The following is a 21,374-nucleotide window of genomic DNA, read 5'->3' as shown; positions in this document are numbered from 1 at the left end:
TATACATCAAAATAAACTTTAAAAAAAATTACCATAATTTGAAATAACGAAAAGGACGTTTGCGTGACCGACTGAGATCGAGCATTTTGAAACATGATTAAGTAAGACCAAAACTACCCGAACCTGTTCGACCCAAAATCAAATCCACCGACCATTTTAACATTTCTAATCTAAATTAAAACTTCAATTTGCCTAAATTACAACATGGAAAAAAACCAAATCATCAAACAAGGAAAGAGATCACAAATTTATGAAAAAAAATCAAGTCATTGTGTGAAAAGAAATCAAGTCTTTGCACTTTTGCATACAATCAGTTTTATTTGTTTGTTAAATATAGCATAAACTTGATTGCAACTTGCACGCAAATTACATTTGTTGCACATTTTGTTGATACTTTTCCAGCATTTCATGTAGTGAAATGTGCATAACGTTTGTTGCTCTTGATACATTTGGTTAGATTAGAGTTACAATGCAACAAGTAATATACTTATATGGACCACATAATTTATAAAATATCATAAAATTTAAAATTGACATTTTCAAGTAAATAACTTTTTTGCCTATAAAATAGCTTCTTACTTCTCATTATACGTATCATACAACAAAATATTAGCTTATATTTTTAGAAATTCATAAAAATTCCAATGAGGAAAAATTCTTGTCATTTGATGATAATCCAATTGACAGTCATAATTTTTGCATTGTTTTTCTCCTTAAGTGTTGAATGTCGTCTTACAAGTAAAGTGTTTGATGACTTGTCTCTAGATTCGTCAAATAATTCCGATGTTTTTTTGAATGGAGGGGAAAAATGGGCAATTTTAATAGCTGGCTCTAGTGGTTACGAAAATTATAGGCATCAGGTACATTTATTTTTGTTACTAAGTGAGCACATTTTTATAGCTTAATTAAACCAATTTTTCCATAATTTTTTATTATATACAAGTACATTTTGTTTATATACATAATTTGCAGGCAGATGTTTGTCATGCATACCAAGTGATGAAGAAGGGCGGTCTCAAAGATGAAAATATTATCGTCTTCATGTATGACGACATTGCATTTAACGTAGATAATCCTAACCAAGGTGTTATTATAAATAGACCAGTTGGCAGAAACGTTTATACAAATGTTCCTAAGGTTTGATTCTCTCATATAAATATGTTTTTTAATTTCCTTTATATGACTACTAAAATGGGACGACTGGAGTACTTTCTCTGTAATTAAATGAAATAATTTTTTTTTTTCAATACTTTCACTATTTTACTTAACTAAAAAGATGAAGTTATATAATTTTGTTGAATTTAAATCAATGTAACATCTTTAAACAATAATATATATATATATATATATATATATATATATATATATATATATATATATATTATTGTTTAAAGATGTTACATTGATTTAAATTCAACAAAATTTTTGTGTCCTAAAAAAAAAAAAAAATTTTCGATTATATATGGTTTTAATTAAATAGCAATGAAAATTTATGGTCAAAAATTGTAAATATGAATGTATTGTTTAGATGTGAAAAAGCTAATATTGTTTAAGATCAATTTCTCGAAAAAAAAAAAAACCTTTTATTAGAAAATAGAGTAATTTATACTCTGTATGTTTTATGTGTGTGCCGTGTACCATATAGTGGCATATAACTACGTAATCGTATCATATACAACGGTTGCATGTGAAAAATTATTACAGTTGCCACGCTCAAACATTACATTGGTTTGAACAGGATTATACAGGAAAAAATTTGACTACTAAAAATTTCTTCGCGGCTATACTTGGTTATAAAAAAGCCATCAAAGGAGGTAGTGGAAAGGTTTTGGACAGCGGTCCAAATGATCACATTTTCATATTCTACTCTGACCATGGTTCTGCAGGGATGCTTGGTAAATTACTACTATCAATATTTTTGTTTTGGGTATCTTGCTTTTAAGTGGATTATTAATTCCTAAAAAAAAAAAAAGTCGATTATTAATTTTGGACAAATTTTAAATGAAAAACCGATGATTTATGGAGTACATTATTTTTTTGGATAGAGAGACTAAGCTATGTTTGATTATATATATTATATTTGCATAAATTTAATTTATATGAGCTTTAGAGCTTATATATACTAGTTTGATAAAATTATATGGACTTATTTGTATCTTGTCAGAAATTATTTATTACATTTGTATGTGAAATTGTGTGAAAACAATCTTGATATGTATGTCTAAATTGTCAAAAAATATTTATTATCTAAGAAAAAGTCTAGATAAGTTGATCCAAATAGGCCATAATAAATGTAAATTCAATTATTTTAATTATTCATTTAATATATAGTTATTAATATATTATAAATGCATATTATATTTTTGCATGGTGTAAATCACATGTTGTATACAATGCAAATTTATGAAGTGATTTTTTTCCCCTCTGTATGAAACACTAGGAATGCCTCAAAACGAGCCTGCAATTTACGCCAAGGATTTCATAGAAGTTTTGAAAAAGAAGCATGCTTCAAATACCTACAAATCCATGGTAAGATCAATTTAGCTAATTAACATTTCTTGCCAAATTTAATTGTCATATAAATATTCACATTAATTTATGTATGTTATTGACATTATGCGCTCAATTAATCTATGCCTTTATAGGTTATTTACCTTGAAGCTTGTGAATCTGGAAGTATTTTTGATGGTCTTTTGCCAAATAACCTAAGCATATATGCAACAACCGCGTCAAACCCCGACGAGAGTAGTTACGCAACCTATTGTGATGGAGACCCTGGCGTCCCATCGGAATACAATAATACATGTTTGGGTGACTTGTATAGTATCTCTTGGATGGAAGATAGGTAAAAAAAAAATGCTTATGAAATATTGAAATGCACAAGTAATTAAAATTTTCTATTCTTTTTTTTTTTTTTTTTTTTTTTTTTTTTTTTAATTATATATATCAAGATAGAATTAACTAGAGTTTTTCTTGCTCATGCATGATTTGTGGTATATTGTATAAGTTAAAGGGGGTTATGTGCGTGCAATAGTTCAATCTTTATGCAAACTAAAGTTTAGTTTCTTTTTGTTATATTCAACAGTGAAAGAAAAGATCCAAGAAACGAGACTTTGAGACAACAATTCGCCGTGGTAAGATTAAGGCTTCATTCGATCTTTTCATGTTACCTCTCGGATTTTGACATAATCTAATAGGCAAAATATACAAATCTAACTTTGTAGCAGTTTAGTTTTTGTATGGTGCAAATTAACAAGATCTAAGACAATCAACTTTGTAATCATGTAGGTGAAAAACAGGACAAGTGAAATGTCTCATGTAAGTGAATATGGTGACGTTCACTTGAGTTCAAATTATCTTTCTCTTTACATTGCTTTGGAATCTAGGAAGCCAAATCAAACTTACTCCATGACCAACCAATCCGAGCCAATTACTCCATTGTACGTGGTTGAGCAACGCGAAGCTGATCTTATTTACTTCAAAGAAATGGTATCAATCTCTAATTGGATCAAACAATATTAATTTTCTAGGATAACATTGTAATTCTCACAACATTGTCGATTTCTTAATAGGTCCGAAGAGCTCCCGAAGGCTCTAAACAAAAAATTGAGGCTCAAAAGCGTTTAGATGATGTGATTTCACAAAGGAAACATGTGGATCAAACCGTGCAAGCAATTGCAAAACAATTATTTGGTGAATCGCGCGGTCCTTCATATCTTACAAAGAATAGACCAGCAGGAACCCCTCTTGTTGATGATTGGGATTGCTTCAAAGCAATGGTACGTACTATATAACCTTTTTATTTTCCTTACAATCACGGTAGGTTAGAATGATCAATATAATGGTTACCAAATATAATGTACCTTCACTTAAAATTTGATTTTAGACGTGCATTTTTATATGGCTAGATTTTAATTTGAATGGTTAATTATGGTATGTAGGTAAGTACTTATGAAGAGCATTGTGGATCCTTACAATCCTATGGAAAGAAGTACGCTCGAGCATTCGCAAACTTTTGTAACGCAGGGATTCACATAGATCGGATGGCACAAGTATCGGCTCAAGTTTGTGCCAAGTGAAGTAGCTCTCGATTATATGAAAAATAAGATTTGTAAACTATATAGTATATTTTTATAAGAGAAGAAACTAATATCAATTTCTTAGCAAAATATATGTTATACTGTAACTTTGGAAGAAATTAATCGTGATAACAACGTGTTCTCAATTGCTCCGTATCAATTTGATTTACACCCATCAATAGCTTACTTTGCAGTTTTACACTAGCTTCAATTTTGTCATAAGATCAGTTGTACCGTAGAATTGGTTATCATATAATTATTTACTCTTTTGCACAAAATGAACTACCTTCTCTACTCATTTGCACGAAAAAAACAATTTTTGCTCAAATACTTGAAATAAAACTCGCTAAAATAATACTTGAAAATTCCAATGGTTTCAAGGACTTGTGAACTAAAAATTTCTGCATACCCCCATTGTTCTCATCGTAGCGGTTTCTTCTCCTCAGGTTATATATTGTTCTCCCATCACTCCTATAATTTTTCTTATATCCCCTGTATCTGTAACAGAGCACATTCCACCTCAGACAGAAATTAATTTACAGTTGGAGTAATTCATCCCACAATACTAATTTCGATGTGGGATTTTATGGTTAACAGTTTCACACTACACATGTATAGATTTTACACTATGCTTACTTATCTTGTGCTACTTTTTTGATAAATAGAAGAAAAGAATTGTTTTTCAACACAACTGCAACGAAGGGTAGTGCTCCCTCAGAAGATGTGCTTTGATAATTATAAGCTTTGCACCAATTACTACAGTAATGAGAACTTATTAGCAAGAACTGAGGAGTTTAAGGTGTATCGTGGAAAACATTATGAATCTGATGCAGATGATTCACCAGCTAAGAATGTTGTTGTGAAGAAATGGGTTATACGTACAATGAACACAAGGATTACACGATGCTTTGTTTTCGTGTATGTAGATTGTAGTCCATACTGTCCATTTTTTTTTTCTTTTCCCCATTCTGTTAAGTGATAAGCTTAGCATCAGTATGAGAAACTGGGCTCCAATGACATTTCGTAAATAAATTAACAATTTTTTCATTATTGTGGGCTCCACAACTGATGGTGATTGAATAAAGTTGTTGTTTATTTACGAAAATGTCATGAACAGTTTTTGTTTCTCATCATGAGAAACTTGTATTTACCCCTTCCTTTGCCTATATCGTTTTTGTTTCGTGTTTTTTATTTCTTATTATATATATTTCCTTCATGATTCACTGATTTGTTTATCATGCTTGTTTGGAGCACATATTAAGTCATCTTCTTAGGAAAACGACGAGTAAGCAAACCTCTTGAAATTGCTACCTGTGATAGACTTCTTAAGCCACTTGCTTGCCCTAATGACATGATTCTTTTAACTGCACAATTTCTTTATTTGAGAAATGTGACTTTATTTCGAACTGTCTCATATACTCACTTCGTCATTAATTGTAATACTTTTTATTTCCGCATTTTGTTAAGGTCATTGGTTGGGGTCCGGTTTGGGTCGAGTTATTTAGGTTTACGTCAATTTGAATTTGAGTCATGCATGCTAATAATTAGTGTGCCTATGTATTTCAAATTCTAGAGCATTGTTAGAATTGATTTTAAGAGAACAAAATATGGATTTTGTCTTTGTGGAATTGATTACATTTAATTAATTAATTGTTTTGATTTTTTTTAAATAGTTACAATGAAAATATTTTAATCACAAAAGAATGTGGAATATTTCTTATATGCTTTTTATGATAGATTGTCTTTATAAATTAACTTTGCAGAATTATATGCCAGTATTATTCAATTTCAACCGGAAATCCGGTCATTATACAAAAGAAGACATGTATGACTACAGTATTGGAAAATCGCTTGAGCCTACCAGGAGTGACGATGATGGTATGCTAGTACAACCTGTTGATTGATGCTTTACATGTTCAACATTAGTCTTATTTTTTAATTTTGCTTTAATAATGACCCTATCATTTTGTTGATCAACAGTTGAAAATTATGGACTAACACTTTTTGCGTTGATATCCAAAAGAGTTCATCAATGCCCCAATTGTAAACGCCATACATTAGAATGTGAGACGTTAGATCGATAATGGGCGATGTTGGAGTACGACGAGAGATATATTACTTCCTCCTTGTGTAAATCCGAGGTACCATTAGTGCATAGAGAATTGATGAATGATCCTACGTACGATAGTGCTGATGGTTTGAAATTAACTCGCTTCACAATGCGATGACTTGAACATTTTCAGCGCCTACCAAGTATGCAAGCTATTGTAAAGTACTTGTGTAAGTTACGTGTTGTTAGGTGAAATTGGGATGTAATAGATCGTAACAATGCAATTAGTAATTACCTTAATGTTCAAGTTTCTTAATTTGGTAATGTTATAATTCCTCTGATTACAAGTCTTTTATTACTCTGTATTATTATTGAAATGATATGAATTGAATTGGACAAAAATCCTAAAAAATAAGTTCAAATAAACAGAGCTATACTCTTCCAATTTCAAAAATTAGACATTAGGTCATGCAAAATTTGGGCAAGCTCTACAAATTGATAAGGCAAGTTAATAATTATATACTAGATTTATTAAAAATAAGTTTTAAACATTAATTGCAAATTTCTTGTCACATGAAAAAAAAAAAAAAAACATTATTTGTAAATTGATAGAAAGGAAGAGAGGGGAGAGTGAATATGGAGCGTGCATTACAGCAGGAGATTAGATGAGTCAAGGATTGAAATTAAATTGGATTTTTAATTAGGGATGTCAGTGGGGTGGGTTAAATAGGAGACCCGTCATGGGTGATGGGGCGGGGGTGGATTTTAGGTTGCACCCGCCCCGCCCCACCCGCCCCATCCCCACCCGCCCCATCTCCACCTACCCCACTTCGTACCCGTCTCATCCCCACATCCATATATTTTTTAAAACAAAATTATATACTTTTATACTATTTTATAAAAAAAACTTATGTAAAATAAAATAGTAAATATAGTACTTTGTAATACACTTATATTATAAACAATACTATCATAAGACATGTTTATTAACAATAATTTTTTCTTTTTGCAATCTTTATTAATTATGAAGGATTGTGTATTTGGGAGATGGGGATAAGGTGGGGGTGGATATCTAAATGGGGGTTAGGGCGGGGATGGTTTTGGAATTGCACCCGCCGGGACGAGGATGGGGATGAATTTTAGACCCGCCACAGGGATGTGGATGGGGATGGATATGAAAATTTTAGATGGGGATGGGGATGGGAAGGCCAACATCCGCCCCGCCCCATTGACATCCCTACTTTTAATGTCCACCAAAAAACAAAATTGTTTTACAAGTATATTTTAGGAAAAATTGGTATTATTGACCTAATGCAACGACCCTTGAAGAAGATAAAGGACTGTTGCATTAGGTATACTAAATCATTGCATATTAACGCTAATGCAACGGCTACAACAGCAATGGTCTACGGACCGTTGCATTAGGTTTATTGCAACAATTTTCGGCTCTATTGCAACGGATTTTAGGTGTTGCATCAGCCTCGTTTATGTAGTAGACGGTGATTTGTTGTACAATTTCAATTCTTTGAATTGGTCGAAATGTCTTATTATTATTATTATTATTATTATTATTATTATTATTATTATTATTATTATTATTATTATTATTATTATTATTATTATTATTATTATTATTAATACTGTGTACATCCAGGGACGGAATGTCTTCTCTTTTTCACACATACAAAAGTCATACAAGTAGTATTATTGTATTACATACAATAGAGACATAAAAATTATAAAAAGAGAGTAAGAAAGCTTTGGGATCGAAACCAGTGAAGGTTGACCTGAAATTTCTGTATTTTGATCATTTAGAGGAGGTGAATGCGAGGGTGAAATAAGGCTCGACGACACATTAAAGAAAGGATTAACATCATATCTCATTTGGCAACTTGGTCCATTAATTTGACCCCATAATCGGTTATCACTCGCACACGATTCGACCGTGAAATTTAAAGCATCCGTCAAACATTTCTTGCATTGTACCTTGCTTAGATCTGGTGTACATTGTACTAAAAAATAGAAGTCCCTATCTGCTATTACGGTCCCATTCTTAATAGCAAAGTAACTCGATGATGAACTTTCCGTGATTGCTTTGTCGATTAGTGATTTGAGGATTGACTGGACTTCTACTTTGATCCCATAGTTGACGAAATAGACTAGGGCACAATTCGTATAGTTTGGGGTGAGTTCCATAGTTGAGAAGATCATGCGGTTTGCATAGCGTAACATGCATTCCTGGTTAAAAGAACATGTGTACGGTAATTAATATTAAGAGACATGATATAGTATAAAACACATTCATAGGCCTCATCCATCAGCTTAAACTTGTGGTTGATACGGTCCACTAACAGTCATTGTATTATATATATTGTTCATAAATGTTACTTATAAAGGTATGTACTAGAAGGTACTTGAGACATATAAAACTTGAATTGAATGCGTTATACCACTGTTATTATTGGATGCATTATTTTACTCTATTATTATAGGACTCTAGTAATAAAAATTTATTGATATTGCATCATGAAATTGGTTTCTAACAATGAACGGAATAATTTAACATAATATAATCATTCTATATGAACACTATATAGGAAATAGAAAGATTCATAATTAGAAAAACGAAAGAGTACACTCTATTATTACCTCATATATGATAACGGCCTCTTTAGGTTGATCATAGCAAATGTCTATAGTACTGTTGACGGCATCCTTGATGCAACGGTGACATTTATCAAGGGGAATATCATTCCGGCAGTCATAAAGGGCGTAGACTTTGTTAGCCTTATAGTCATCAGATCCGACCGTGACATTGGAGAAGATGTGTGAAGAAGAGAGGGCCATGAGATTGGAAAATGCAATTCCAAGGTTTGAACTGAAAGTACTATTACTAGTATAGGTGCCCTTGGTATCGTCACATTCCCATTCTCTTGGCCAAAACTCCCTCGTCGCTTGAGTAGTCAAAGGAGTACAAAGGCAGAAAGTTAAAATAAAGAGGAAACAATAAATTATGTGGAAGCCATGATAAGGTGATGAAACCATGGTTCGTGTTTAATTTTGACAGGGTACATGAATCTGAAGGTTCAATTTAGCCTCGTATTTAACAAGCTAGGGACGTTGACCTTGTTCATGTGGATTATTTTGCAAAAACAAATAGAATATACTCGTATAAAGAATTTTTATATTGGCTATTTTATTATTGTTTAGATCGAAGTGGGAGGGAAGTAATTTCGATCCACCTATGTTTGACTAAAGGAAATGTACCGCATTATTGTATATTATCAATAAGTTATTGTATGATGTTGCTAAACTAACTTTAGCTGTCTTATGTAAATTATAATATGATCAATAGAACGAAAATTAGTAACAACTAAAGAAAAGTATGCATGCATGAGTAGCAATTAATGATTCCATATTTTTACCCAAAAAATCCCTACTTTCACTCTTTCTTTCTATCAACTTGCAAATAACCTAACAACTCACCTTATCAATTTGTGGAGCTTGCCTAATAATTTTGCATGACCTTTAGTCTAATATTTTTATTTCGAAAAGAGAAAAGTATGAACCATAGGAAATCTAAGAATGGAGATATATAGGTAGAGAGAAAGAGTGAAAGTGAGAGTGGGGAATTAGAGGATCGAGCATTAGGTGCCCTCCCTTGGTAAGATTCAAACCCTACACCTCTATGATCTAAGGTAAATTTCAGTCAAACGTTGCTTGGTATGAAAACCATAAGTAATGGACTCCACTTTAGTTTTTTCGTTAACTGGATATATATAGATTCAATTAAACAGACAAAATTACCGCTTTAGTTATATTAGACATATGGACAAATTGCAAGCATTTATATTTATATATTACATATAATGCTTAAAGTATCGGAAATAAGACAAGTCGAAGATTGAAATTAATTTGGATTTTTCCACTAGAAAATGAAAATAAGATTCCTTTTTTAAAGGTATCTTCTCACAATTCACAAATACAGTTTTAATAGGTCTAAAAGTTACTTCCTCTATTCCACAAATATTGCAATAAGGATGAAATTACGAATTTCAAAGTACATTTTATATGCTAATTATCTATAATTATATAAGAGTAAAAATTATAAAAAGTAGATATTGTGAAAGTATTTTACGAGACGAATCTAACAAGACCTCACTTGACTATATTTTCTTTACGTATATATCATAATATTTGGTCAAACAAACGTGATAAATAGTGTAAAAGTCCCGTTGTTGCAATATTACTAGAACGGAGGAAGTATAAACTTGGACAAACTTAAGATCTTCTTCGGCAAATTATCCTAACCAACAATGCAAAGAAAAAAACAACACAGATGATTATGATAAGGACTGAAAGCTTAGCCTTGGACTTGGAACTCATAGGAGTAGAGCTATAATCGGACGAAGACACATTAAAGAAACGTTTAACATCATATCTCATTTGGCAACTTGGCCCCTTAATTTGACCTCCTAATCGATTATAACTCGCACACGAATCGACCGTGAAATTTAAAGCATCCGTCAAACATTCCTTGCATTGGACCTTGGTTAGATCTGGTGTACATTGCACCAAAAAGTAGAAGAACCTATCTCCTACTATATCACTCACGTACTTAGTTGCAAAGTTACTCGATGATGAACTTTCCTTGGTTGCTTTATTGATTAGTGTTTCAAGGTTTGACTTGACCGGCAATTTGATCATACGGTTGGTGTAATATTCTAGGGCGCAACTCGTATAGTTTGGGGTGAGCTCCTTAGTTGAGAAGATCGTGCGATTCGCATAGCGTAACATGCATTCCTGGTTAAAATTAATAGATCAGACGTCATTATATATTTATATCATCAAATTAAATCATCTAGAATATTGGAAATCTGCAAAAATTGTATACATGAATGATTACACAATTATTACCTCATATATGACAATAGCCTCTTTGGGTTGAACATTGCAAAGATCTAGAATACTCTCGATGGCGTCGTCAATGCAGCGGTGACATTTATCAAGGGGAATATCATTCCGGCAGTCATAAAGGGCGTAGACTTTGTTAGCCTCATCGTCATCTGATCCGAACGTCACGTTGGAGAAAATGTGTGAAGAAGAGAGGGCCGTGAGATTCGAAAATGCAAGTTTAAGGTTTAAACTAAAAGTACCATTACTAGTATAGGTGCCCTTGGTATCGTCGCATTCCCAATCATTTCTCACAAACTCCTCATCAATAGCTTGAGTAGTCGAAGAAACACAATAAAGCCCGAAAGTGAAAATAAAGAGGAAACAAAATGTTATTTGGAAGCCATGAAAGCTTGACGATACCATGGTTCGTATTTGATTTTGGGAAGGTATACAAATCTAAAGGTCAATGGTTCGTGTTTGATGTTGACGTAGTACATTTAGGTATTATCAAATATAAAGATATTTGTAATTTTCTATTATATATTAGCTATTTCATTATTGTTTTGAAGTGGCAAGGAAGTAATAACTTCGATTATATTCAAATATATTTGACCAAGGAAACATACCTCTTTCCCATCATCAGCAAAATCAATACTAAAATTATCTAAATTAAACTCCAATTATGACTTGATTCTTTAGTGCAAGAATGATTATAACACTAATTAATTAAATTCGGCATAATTATAATAGTTTCATGAATAATTTCTAAACGACTAAACCCCGCCCTCATTTGAAAGTCTCCGGAGAAAAGAAAACAGGGTGTATACAACTCAAATTACGTATCATAATCTCCCCTAAAATGCATTACAATATTGTAGTATTAACATAAATGGAATATGCTTAATTAAATATGATTTTATTATATTCAACGGACCACACATATGCGATATACCCTGGCCTGCCGTATTCCATTACATGTTTGTTTATAGCTAAAGGTTAATGAAAGCACTCGCTGTATATTTGGTATCCATAATACGTAGTACATTATTATTAATTAATAGTGTCCTTCATAATCTAGCCTACAAATCATTAAATTAATTTAAATTGAAGTCATTACCAAATTAAACCAAATCCAAATGGCAGGGAAAGTATAATGTCTCCATCACTTTATCAAATATTATAATAGAATATGGCTAGTAGTACTTCTCCTAGGGCAGTGATAATGTGAGAGTTGAGGTATAGTCAAGGTTCTTACCTTAAAAAGATATTATGATTAATATTCGATTGACTCAGCTCCTAGTTGGTGGTGCAAGAATCATGTTTCATAGTTCATACGTCGTCTTCCATACACTTTGTTTCACCTGTCCCTTATAATGTTATGGTCAGTAGAAAGTTTCCTATATCTTCCTTGCATTTTTTTTTTTTTTTTTTTTTGACGAGCTCTTCCTTGCATATTAAATCTTATTTGCATAAATATGATCCAGTTTGTATTTTATTATATTATATTATATATATATATATATATATATATATATATATATATTTTTTTTTTTTTTTTTGGATAGTACTCCATAGTAAATATGATCACAATTAAGAAAATATTAGTGGCCAATAATAAGGTACGTGGAGTATGTGCTTAAGTGCTTTATACAAAATATTTACGCATCAATCACCATGTATCTAGTATTTAACATTTTATACATAGTACTCTCCAGTCTCCATCTTTTGAAATTTGCTCCATTGCATTTTGTTGGGTCAAGCTTTAAAAAATTAAGAATAAGAGTTCTCACTAATGTCAAATTAATAAAATATATACTCTGTAGTGTTTTGAGAGATTCTGCTTGTTAGTTATGTTTAATATGTCTATTGTTAGAATATCGATAATAAATTATAATTTTAAAACATACAAAATTGTGAATATTTATGTTTTACGTAACGAGTTTTGGATACAAGTTAAAAGGATAAAATTATGAAGGGATAGAGGGTATATGCTTTAGTCTGTAATTTAATCATTTAAGCTTGAAAACCATACTTGATGACAGCCTTAAAATTTTCATACTTGCAGTCTTGCACATACTTTGTTTGGAGGATCAATTTTTATTTATTTATTTTTTATAGAAAGGAGGTTCCTGACTAGACCTCAACCTTGATGGCAATATTTGTAGGCCAGCCACAAGGAAGTAGAGGCAAGTGTAAAGGATCTCTACCCGGCCCCCAAATAATAACCTCCTTTGGTAAATATTAGTAGGGTTCAAACCCCTGACTTTTAGAATCTGATGTAATAACCTTATTAAATGAGCCAACACTTTATTGGTGTGGGAGGACCAAGCTGTGTATGCAGTTGTAATAGCAAGCCAGCAATATAATAATATTTTTTACATTTTACTTTATACTTCGTTCTTTATCCTCCTTCATATATATACAGCAAAACGACATTGATGAGTCCTCAAATATACCATTTTCAGAGCGCAAACAACTAGGATGGTGCCACTGTCGTCGGTTGTTTCTTGCACAATCGACACAATTGTTTTAAGAAAATTAAACACGTTTAGTATTAAATTATTATTACATTATTTATTGATTAAAAAAAACAAAAAATATCCTTACATTAAACAAAATTAAAAGATGAGGAAAAAAAAAAAAAAACAAAGCTTTTCATCATTGACATGAGGCGTCGTTGAACTCCATCACCCGTCTTATCTACGTACTCATAGGTGAAGCTTGGCACATCGATCAGGCTAAGCTAGCATTCGAACAGGATACAAAGAGTCTCATTATCTAATCTTGAACTGTTACTTAGATGAAATACTGCAAGATGGGAGTGAATTGTAGTATTGAGCTTGCTAGTCACGTACTTTTTGCGAGATTAAAATAAACTTAACGCAAGGAGAGAAATAGTGCAAGAGAGATTTTACGAGGAAAACTTCTTGGGCCTAATAGAAAGTGAAAAACCTCGTCCACAAGGAATTTTGACTCAAAACATTCCATTAAAATAGGCCAACTACTCTATTACAACCTATGAGGAACTTGAGCCTCTATCGAGTTCCTCAACAAATTGAACTCATACTCCCTACAACTATTCCCTCTAATAGTTGCATCTTGAGATCTTCCCTGAAAGATCCCTCTTCTCACTTAAGACTTCACTCAAAACCTTGTTCTTTCTCTACACCAATTTAAGATCTTTTGCAAACACATCTTAACTAACACCACAAGTACAACACAAGAACCTATTAAGAGAATCATAGTAAGTGTAGACATGGACTTCACTGGACGCGGAGTATAATTATGGTTAAACGACGATACATTAAAGAAAAGTTTATCTTCATATCTCATTTCGCAACTTGGCGCCGTAATATGACCTCCTAATCGGTTATCACTCGCACACGATTCGACCGTGAAATTTAAAGCATTCGTCAAACATTCCTTGCATTGCACCCTGCTTAGATCTGGTGTACACTGCACCAAAAAGTAGAAGTACCTATCCACTATACGAATCATAGGCTTAGATGCAAAGTAACTCGATGATTTACTTTCCTTGGTTGCTTCGTCGACTAGTGATTCGAGGGTTGACTTGACAGCCTCTTTGATATTACGGTTGGTATAATAGACCATGTCGCAATTCGTATAGTTTGGGGTGAGCTCCATAGTTGAGAAGATCATGCGGTTTGCATAGCGTAACATGCATTCCTGGTTAAAAGAGAGCAAATGTAATGGAAATTCAAATTAATAGACTACATTATATTATCAAATTCCTTCACCAAAAAAAAATTATAATATCGAATTTATAAATTTATCCTTAGAATGGTTAGTCACTCGATCTCTTCTTCCATATAATGATTTCACTGTATTATAGAACTAGTAATAATAATAATAATAATAATAATAATGCATCATGAAATTGGTTGTTAAGAATGAAATAACATTTTTTGGATTTTTTTATCGGAAATTACATAATAAAAACTCAGATTCTATGAAAAACTCCCTAACACGTGATAATGGCCTAAGGTAGTATGTAGCCATTGTAAATGTTTTAAATCTCAACCATTAAAATTTTAAGGATAAATCTTGTTCATTTATTTATTTGACTAAAAAATAATTAAGCAAAAAAAAAAAAAAAAATCGCCAAAACAAGCAGTTTTTTGCTTTCATTTACCTGGCAAATCTCTCAATCTCCATTAATTGTATAGTAGAAAATGAACATACTTAACTTTGCATTTTCATTGAGAATAGGAATATTAGATATTTTATCCTCCACAATTAACTACTCTATATCTTCTATCCCGCAAAACAAAATATCACCAAAAATACATCATACTAAAGTCGAGATTCGGAATGAAACCGTATATCAATGGAGGAAAGGATAGGGGAAAATAATTTTAGGCTTTTCTTAAAAGTAATCGATCTATGATTATCACTAATTTTATTTCAAGAAAAAAAAAAACTACCGTAATTTTTACTAATTGTATATTAAAAAAAGAAAAAGTGTCAACTTTGAATGGTTAAGATTTAATACCAAATTTTAAAGGTTGAGATTGAAAGATTACAATGGCTACAATATTATTGTAGCCATTGTAAAATTGTCCAGCATTTAAATATTTTACTCTGTACCTTTTACTAGATAGTTTCTCACAAAATCTAGGTTTTATTAGGTAATTTCTTACAAAAAATTCTTATAATTATTGTCATTCTATATGATTTCATATAAACGGAATGGAAATCTGCATAAAGTATATACATGAACGATTACACTTTTCATTACCTCATACATGACAATGGCCTCTTTAGGTTGGGCATTGCAAAGATCTAGAATACTCTCGATGGCGTCCTCAATGCAGCGGTGACACTTATCTAGAGAAATATCATTCCGACAGTCATAGAGGGCGTAGACTTTGTCAGCCTCATCAGATCCGATCGTGACGTTGGAGAAGATGCGTGAAGAAGAGAGGGTAGTGAGATTGGAAAATGCAAGTTTAAGGTTTGAACTAAAAGTACTATTACTGGTGTAGGTGCCCATGGTATCGTCGCATATGTAATCATTTCTCACAAACTCCTTAGTCGCCTCAGTAGTTGAAGAAACACATTTAAGACAGAAAGTGAAAATAAGAAGGAACCAACATATTATGTGGAAGCCATGAAAAGGTGATGAAACCATGGTTCGCGTTTAAATCTAAAGGTCGTTGGTTCGTGTTTAATATTTCCAGGTCTTAGGGTGCTTAGCATCATATTTAACAAGCAAAAAAGGATGCATGTTGATCTTGTACATTTAAGTATCATCAAAATATGTATAAAAAAATATTTATATTATTAGCTATTTCATTATTGGTTTGAAGTGGGAGGGATGTAACTTCGATTCAAATAAGTTTGACCTAGGAATTGAAATGTACCACATTCCAACCATGTGCAAAAACAATACTTAAATTATCCCAACTAAACTCCAACTTGATTCTATAATGCAAGAGTGATTATGACAATAACTATTAGATTTCTTCTGATTATAATAGTTTCATGAATAATTTATAAATTCCATCCTGAGGAAAATAAAAAATAGACGGTACAACTGAATTCTATATCATAATAATCTTCCATAAAATAAATTAAAATATTGTAGTATGTAATAACATAGATGGAATATTCCTAAATAATTAGGATTTTATTATCTTCAACGGACCACACGTAGCCGTATACGAATACCCTGGCCTGCCGTATTCGATTATTTTTATCTTCAACAGAAGCACTCACTAATTATTTGGTAAACATAATATTGAGGTAATTACCAAATTGAACCGACTCTAAAGGCAAGAAAAGTGTGAAATTTTCTTCTTGGAGGCATGGTGCATACAGAATTTTAATTATTTTTTTTTTTAAATAAGGCGCAATGAACATATAGTTGTTTTGTAGTTAACATATAGCTGTTTTGTAAAGAACATATAGCTGTTTTATAAAGAACACTTAGCTTTATGTTATTTTTGTATATCTAAAGAACATCCGTAATATTAATAAAGAACATGATAATATAATGTAATGAACATTATTTTTATTCAACCACCATAATCTATAGACAAAATTCAAAAAATATTTCAAAATAAACAATGAACATTATGTCATAAATAAAAGTACATTATACAAACAATCAAAGAACATGGAGATAAAGTACATTATTTAACAGTATGTTGTTTTTACTCTAGGTATATGTTCATTATATTTTAATAGTATGTTCTTTTCACTCTATGTATATGTTCATTACGTTTTAATAGTATGTTCTTTTCACTGTAACAAAATGTTCATTACATTTTATAATATGTTTATTCTGCTTTTTCTTAATTAAACGTATGTACCATGCATGGTACATACGCCTCTATGAAATAAGCTTTGAGAAAAGTATAATGTCTCCTTAACTTTCTCAATCGATCATTTTATGTTTGTGATAAGAACATGGCTAGTAGTACTTTTTATTGTGTACGTACTACCATTCGCGCATTAGACACATCTTGGCACATTAGATACGCTTAGTAATTGGCTACCATTCGCGCAATTAAGCGTATAATTCAAGGCATTTTATTAGACACATCTTGCATTGATCCCTACTAATATCAGGAGTACATTGCACCAAACAATATACCTTCTGGTATTCAAAGTAACTCCCTTCTCCAGTGGCAAAGTACCGCGATGAATTTTCTGATGTGGCTTCTTCTATCAACCCTTTGAAGATCGGCTTAATCGTCCGATTCAGCACACCTTCGTCAGCCATAGTAACCCCAACCCCACATATAATTTGAGGGGGCGTTAGCTCCATCATGGCAACAATCGGACGGTTTGCATACCGTAACATGCACTCCTACCATAGAGAATAATGAAATTGCTTTAAAAACTAATGAGATCGTCACTTAACATTGAAATGTGAATTACCATCCATATCAATATATGAAAAAATCATTACATAATTCCTTGAAGATTATAATGAACGAAGACAAACCCTACACCTTTTAAATTGATCAAATATCACATTGCATGTTTCTTAACATATACTCTAGTACGGTAGTACCCTACCCTAGGGATGTATCACAAAAGAATAAGTGATAATACATGCACTCCACGTCACTAGAAAAAAATTATATAATTATAGATATTAATTTTATAGAATGTACATTGACATGCATGAAAATGTCAACTACCGTATTTTCAAATTAAAATAGAATGAATGAAGTATTATATACAGTGTCCGTGCAACAAAATTGAACAAATATGAAGTATTATACGAGTATATTGTTAAAAATTAACATACCTCATATACAATATTGTGTATTTCATATCTATTATTAGTAAAATTAAAATGAGTTAGGTTGAATTCGTCCTAAATTTTCAATTGCAATTGGTTTCTTATTCTGTGTTAAAAAAAAAATAAAAAAAAAAAAACCTTTACACAACTATGGCTATAAACACCAACATAATGTTTTATATATTACATACCGCATATATTGCTATGGCCTCTTTCGACGGGCAACTCTGCAACAGCTCTATTCCGGCATCTTTAACGCAATCCTGGCATGTTTGGAGTGTGAGGTCAAGCCGACAGTCATATAAGGCGTAAATTTTGTTTGTGGCATCCTCACCCGAGCCTGAAGTGAAGTTGGAGAAAGTATTGAAAGCGGAGAGGGAGCTAAGATTAGCAAAGGTATGTAAGAGATTTGAATAGTAGGGACTATTTTTAGTATAGTTTCCCTTTGAGTAGTCACAAGTTGAGCTTAAGAAAAGAGGGTTCACTTTAGCAGTTGTGGGTCTTATTAGGGTAAGTGTTATGGAGAACAAAAGGAGTAGGATGAAGATTATTTTCCATGCCATATGAACTTATGAAATTTTCAAAGCTAATACAAGCATAGAACTTATAAAATATTTTCACTTAAGAAAGTTTATTTCGGAATCTACCTAGTGAAATGGGTTTGTACCAAAATTTATTAAACCTAGAAAATTTTTTATAATAAAAATGATAAGTACTACTTGGTAGTTTATATTCTGTAGTAAATTATTCCCTATATTCCAACTTATAAAACCTGAAAATAAACAATTACTATAGGTAATCAAAATATATGGTTACCTACGAACTGATCAAATAAGCATGAACTTTCAAATCTTGAAAATATTTTGTGACCGAAAAGATAAACTTTTTTAATGAAAAAAAACTGCTTATAATATTTTAAATATAGGGAAGTCAACAAAAATACTACCTTTATTATTGTCATAATTTGACTCTTGATTCTTGATTAGTAGTTTTAATTTATAACAATTACTAGCTAAAACAAATTCCAGCTTATGCCATGCCGTCCATGCATGCGTCGTGTCATGTTTGTACATATTTCCCTTACTCAAAACTTCCCCGAATTCCCCTCCCATTTTGAGGGGGTGACATATTTGGATATATATATACTGCATGACTCATGAATACGATCAACCATATTTATCAACTATATCCTAAAAGATGACTCTTTGATTTAAGCCTCCATGTTTGAATGGGATTATACCATCATCAAGGAGTAGTAGTATTCGGTTTAAAAATAAGACTCACGGATACTAAAACCAATTGATAATAATATAAATAATTCCTCTATATTATAAAGGGGCATGGTAGCAAAAAAAATTTAATTTAGCCATATACATACTTACATTTAGATGGACTAACTCAACCAAAGGATTAAGTTAATGGTTGAGTTCCAAAAATATGTTTTATACTCTGTCTCGCCCTCTCACACGAGAATTTGTTGGGCTTGAAGTGTTGATGCATCATGAGCCCTTCCCATATCTAGCGCGAAATATTTCACTTGAAAGTGGGGGTGGATGAGATTTGAACCCGTGACCTTTGTGTCACGTTAGCTCTGATACCATGTTAAAGGATCAATACAACCAAAAGGTTAATTAAGTTGATGTTTGAGGCCCATGAATATGTTTTATGCTCTATTATTGTCCATTATTGCTTATGTTATTAATTATTGCTCGATCGAATATTAATAAAACATTTGTGTTATGATTTGACTATAGTCATGTATGTGGCCTGTTCAATGCTCCAAAATGTAGGGATGTCAATCGGGCGGGGCGGGACGGATGTTGGCTTTCCTATCCTTATCCCCGCCTAACATACTCAGCTCATCCCCATTCCCACGACGAGTCCAAAATTCATCCCCATCTTCGCCCCAGCGGATACAATTCCAAAATCATCCCCCACTTGGATATTCACCCCCACCTAATCCCCACCCAAGACCCGCCTAATCCCCCCTTACAAATTCAACAATACTGCATAACATAGATTAGAATAAAAAATTCATTGTTAATATTACACCTTTTTTTTTTAATATATGTATACTAGAATTTATTATATTTACTACTTTTATTTTACATAATATTTTTAATACAAAAAAAATATAAAAGTAAACAATTTTTTTTTTTAAAATATATAGACGTGGGTATGGGGTGGGGATGGGGCGGGTACGAAGTGGGGAGGGGTGGGCGGGGCGGGGATGAGGCAGGTACAACCTAATATCCACCCCCGCCCCTTCACCCATGGCGGGTATGGTTTTGATCCCTATCCCCGCCCCATCACCCGCCAAACTAGAACCCGTCCCTGCCCCAAGGAGCGGGGAGATTAGGGCAAGGATGGGGCAGATCTCCTATTTGACCCGCTCCACTGACATCACTACCAAAATGTATGTTTATATCTTTTAATTAACAAATTTAGGAGATATATTTATATGGTTCTATATTGTATTACGTCACGTTGAATTAGGATTTTTGCTACCAATCACCTATATAATTATATTGTCAAGGGAATAATTATCATGGTTAAGCTTGTCTCCATGCAATATAAGTATGTATTGAATATAGATGGACACTTTGTCACTTATAATTAATAAAATGTGCAAGTATACCCTTAAACTTGAAATAATGATAAGATATTTCCATTACAAACTCTAAATGAAATTAATAAACAAATAGATTCAAGGAAAATGATAATGTTCCGTATAATATATACAAATGATATATGCAATCTTTAAAGTTGCATAAATTGAACTATAAACGCCTGGATAATTACTCATCGTATCAATCATTAAACACACCAACATATATCATAACCGGAATTTTATAGTCTGTGCGTTGCAAGATTTATATATGTATCTAGTATTGTTACATTACATTAAACAAAAGAAAAAAGAAGATGACAAAAACAAAGGTTTTTATTGAAATCAAACAATGACATCCATCACCAGTCTTTATTTGCGGTGACAAATTTGGAGGTGCCACTGGTGGAACTGAAAGGCTTGATGAAACATCATAGAAAGGTTCAATACCGCATCTCATCTGGC

General features: G+C 32.2%; 3 protein-coding genes across 3 annotated transcripts; 1 reads left to right on the top strand and 2 right to left on the bottom strand.

Annotated features, from left to right (window-relative positions):
- Window positions 1-602: 602 nt before the first annotated feature.
- LOC110681633 (vacuolar-processing enzyme gamma-isozyme-like) lies at window positions 603-4,245 on the top strand. Its single transcript, XM_021857784.1, has 9 exons — window positions 603-860; window positions 973-1,137; window positions 1,739-1,895; window positions 2,441-2,529; window positions 2,646-2,845; window positions 3,086-3,134; window positions 3,289-3,489; window positions 3,573-3,779; window positions 3,942-4,245. Exons 1-9 carry the CDS (start codon window positions 645-647, stop codon window positions 4,077-4,079), a joined length of 1,422 nt encoding a protein of 473 aa, XP_021713476.1. The 5' UTR covers window positions 603-644; the 3' UTR covers window positions 4,080-4,245.
- An 8,760-nt stretch (window positions 4,246-13,005) lies between these two features.
- LOC110681632 (cysteine-rich receptor-like protein kinase 10) lies at window positions 13,006-16,293 on the bottom strand. The gene is made up of 2 exons (XM_021857783.1): window positions 15,785-16,293; window positions 13,006-14,712 (listed from the first exon to the last, which is right to left on the bottom strand). Exons 1-2 carry the CDS (start codon window positions 16,175-16,177, stop codon window positions 14,170-14,172), a joined length of 936 nt encoding a protein of 311 aa, XP_021713475.1. The 5' UTR covers window positions 16,178-16,293; the 3' UTR covers window positions 13,006-14,169.
- Window positions 16,294-17,174: 881 nt separating this feature from the next.
- Window positions 17,175-18,870, bottom strand: LOC110681631 (cysteine-rich receptor-like protein kinase 26). The gene is made up of 2 exons (XM_021857782.1): window positions 18,493-18,870; window positions 17,175-17,860 (listed from the first exon to the last, which is right to left on the bottom strand). The coding sequence occupies exons 1-2, from the start codon at window positions 18,862-18,864 to the stop codon at window positions 17,558-17,560; spliced, it is 675 nt and encodes a 224-aa protein (XP_021713474.1). The 5' UTR covers window positions 18,865-18,870; the 3' UTR covers window positions 17,175-17,557.
- Window positions 18,871-21,374: the final 2,504 nt, after the last annotated feature.

This window comes from Chenopodium quinoa, unplaced genomic scaffold (genome assembly GCF_001683475.1).
Source record: "Chenopodium quinoa cultivar QQ74 unplaced genomic scaffold, ASM168347v1, whole genome shotgun sequence".
NCBI classification, from domain to species: domain Eukaryota; kingdom Viridiplantae; phylum Streptophyta; class Magnoliopsida; order Caryophyllales; family Amaranthaceae; genus Chenopodium; species Chenopodium quinoa.
This window is presented reverse-complemented; position numbering and strand designations above follow the sequence as displayed.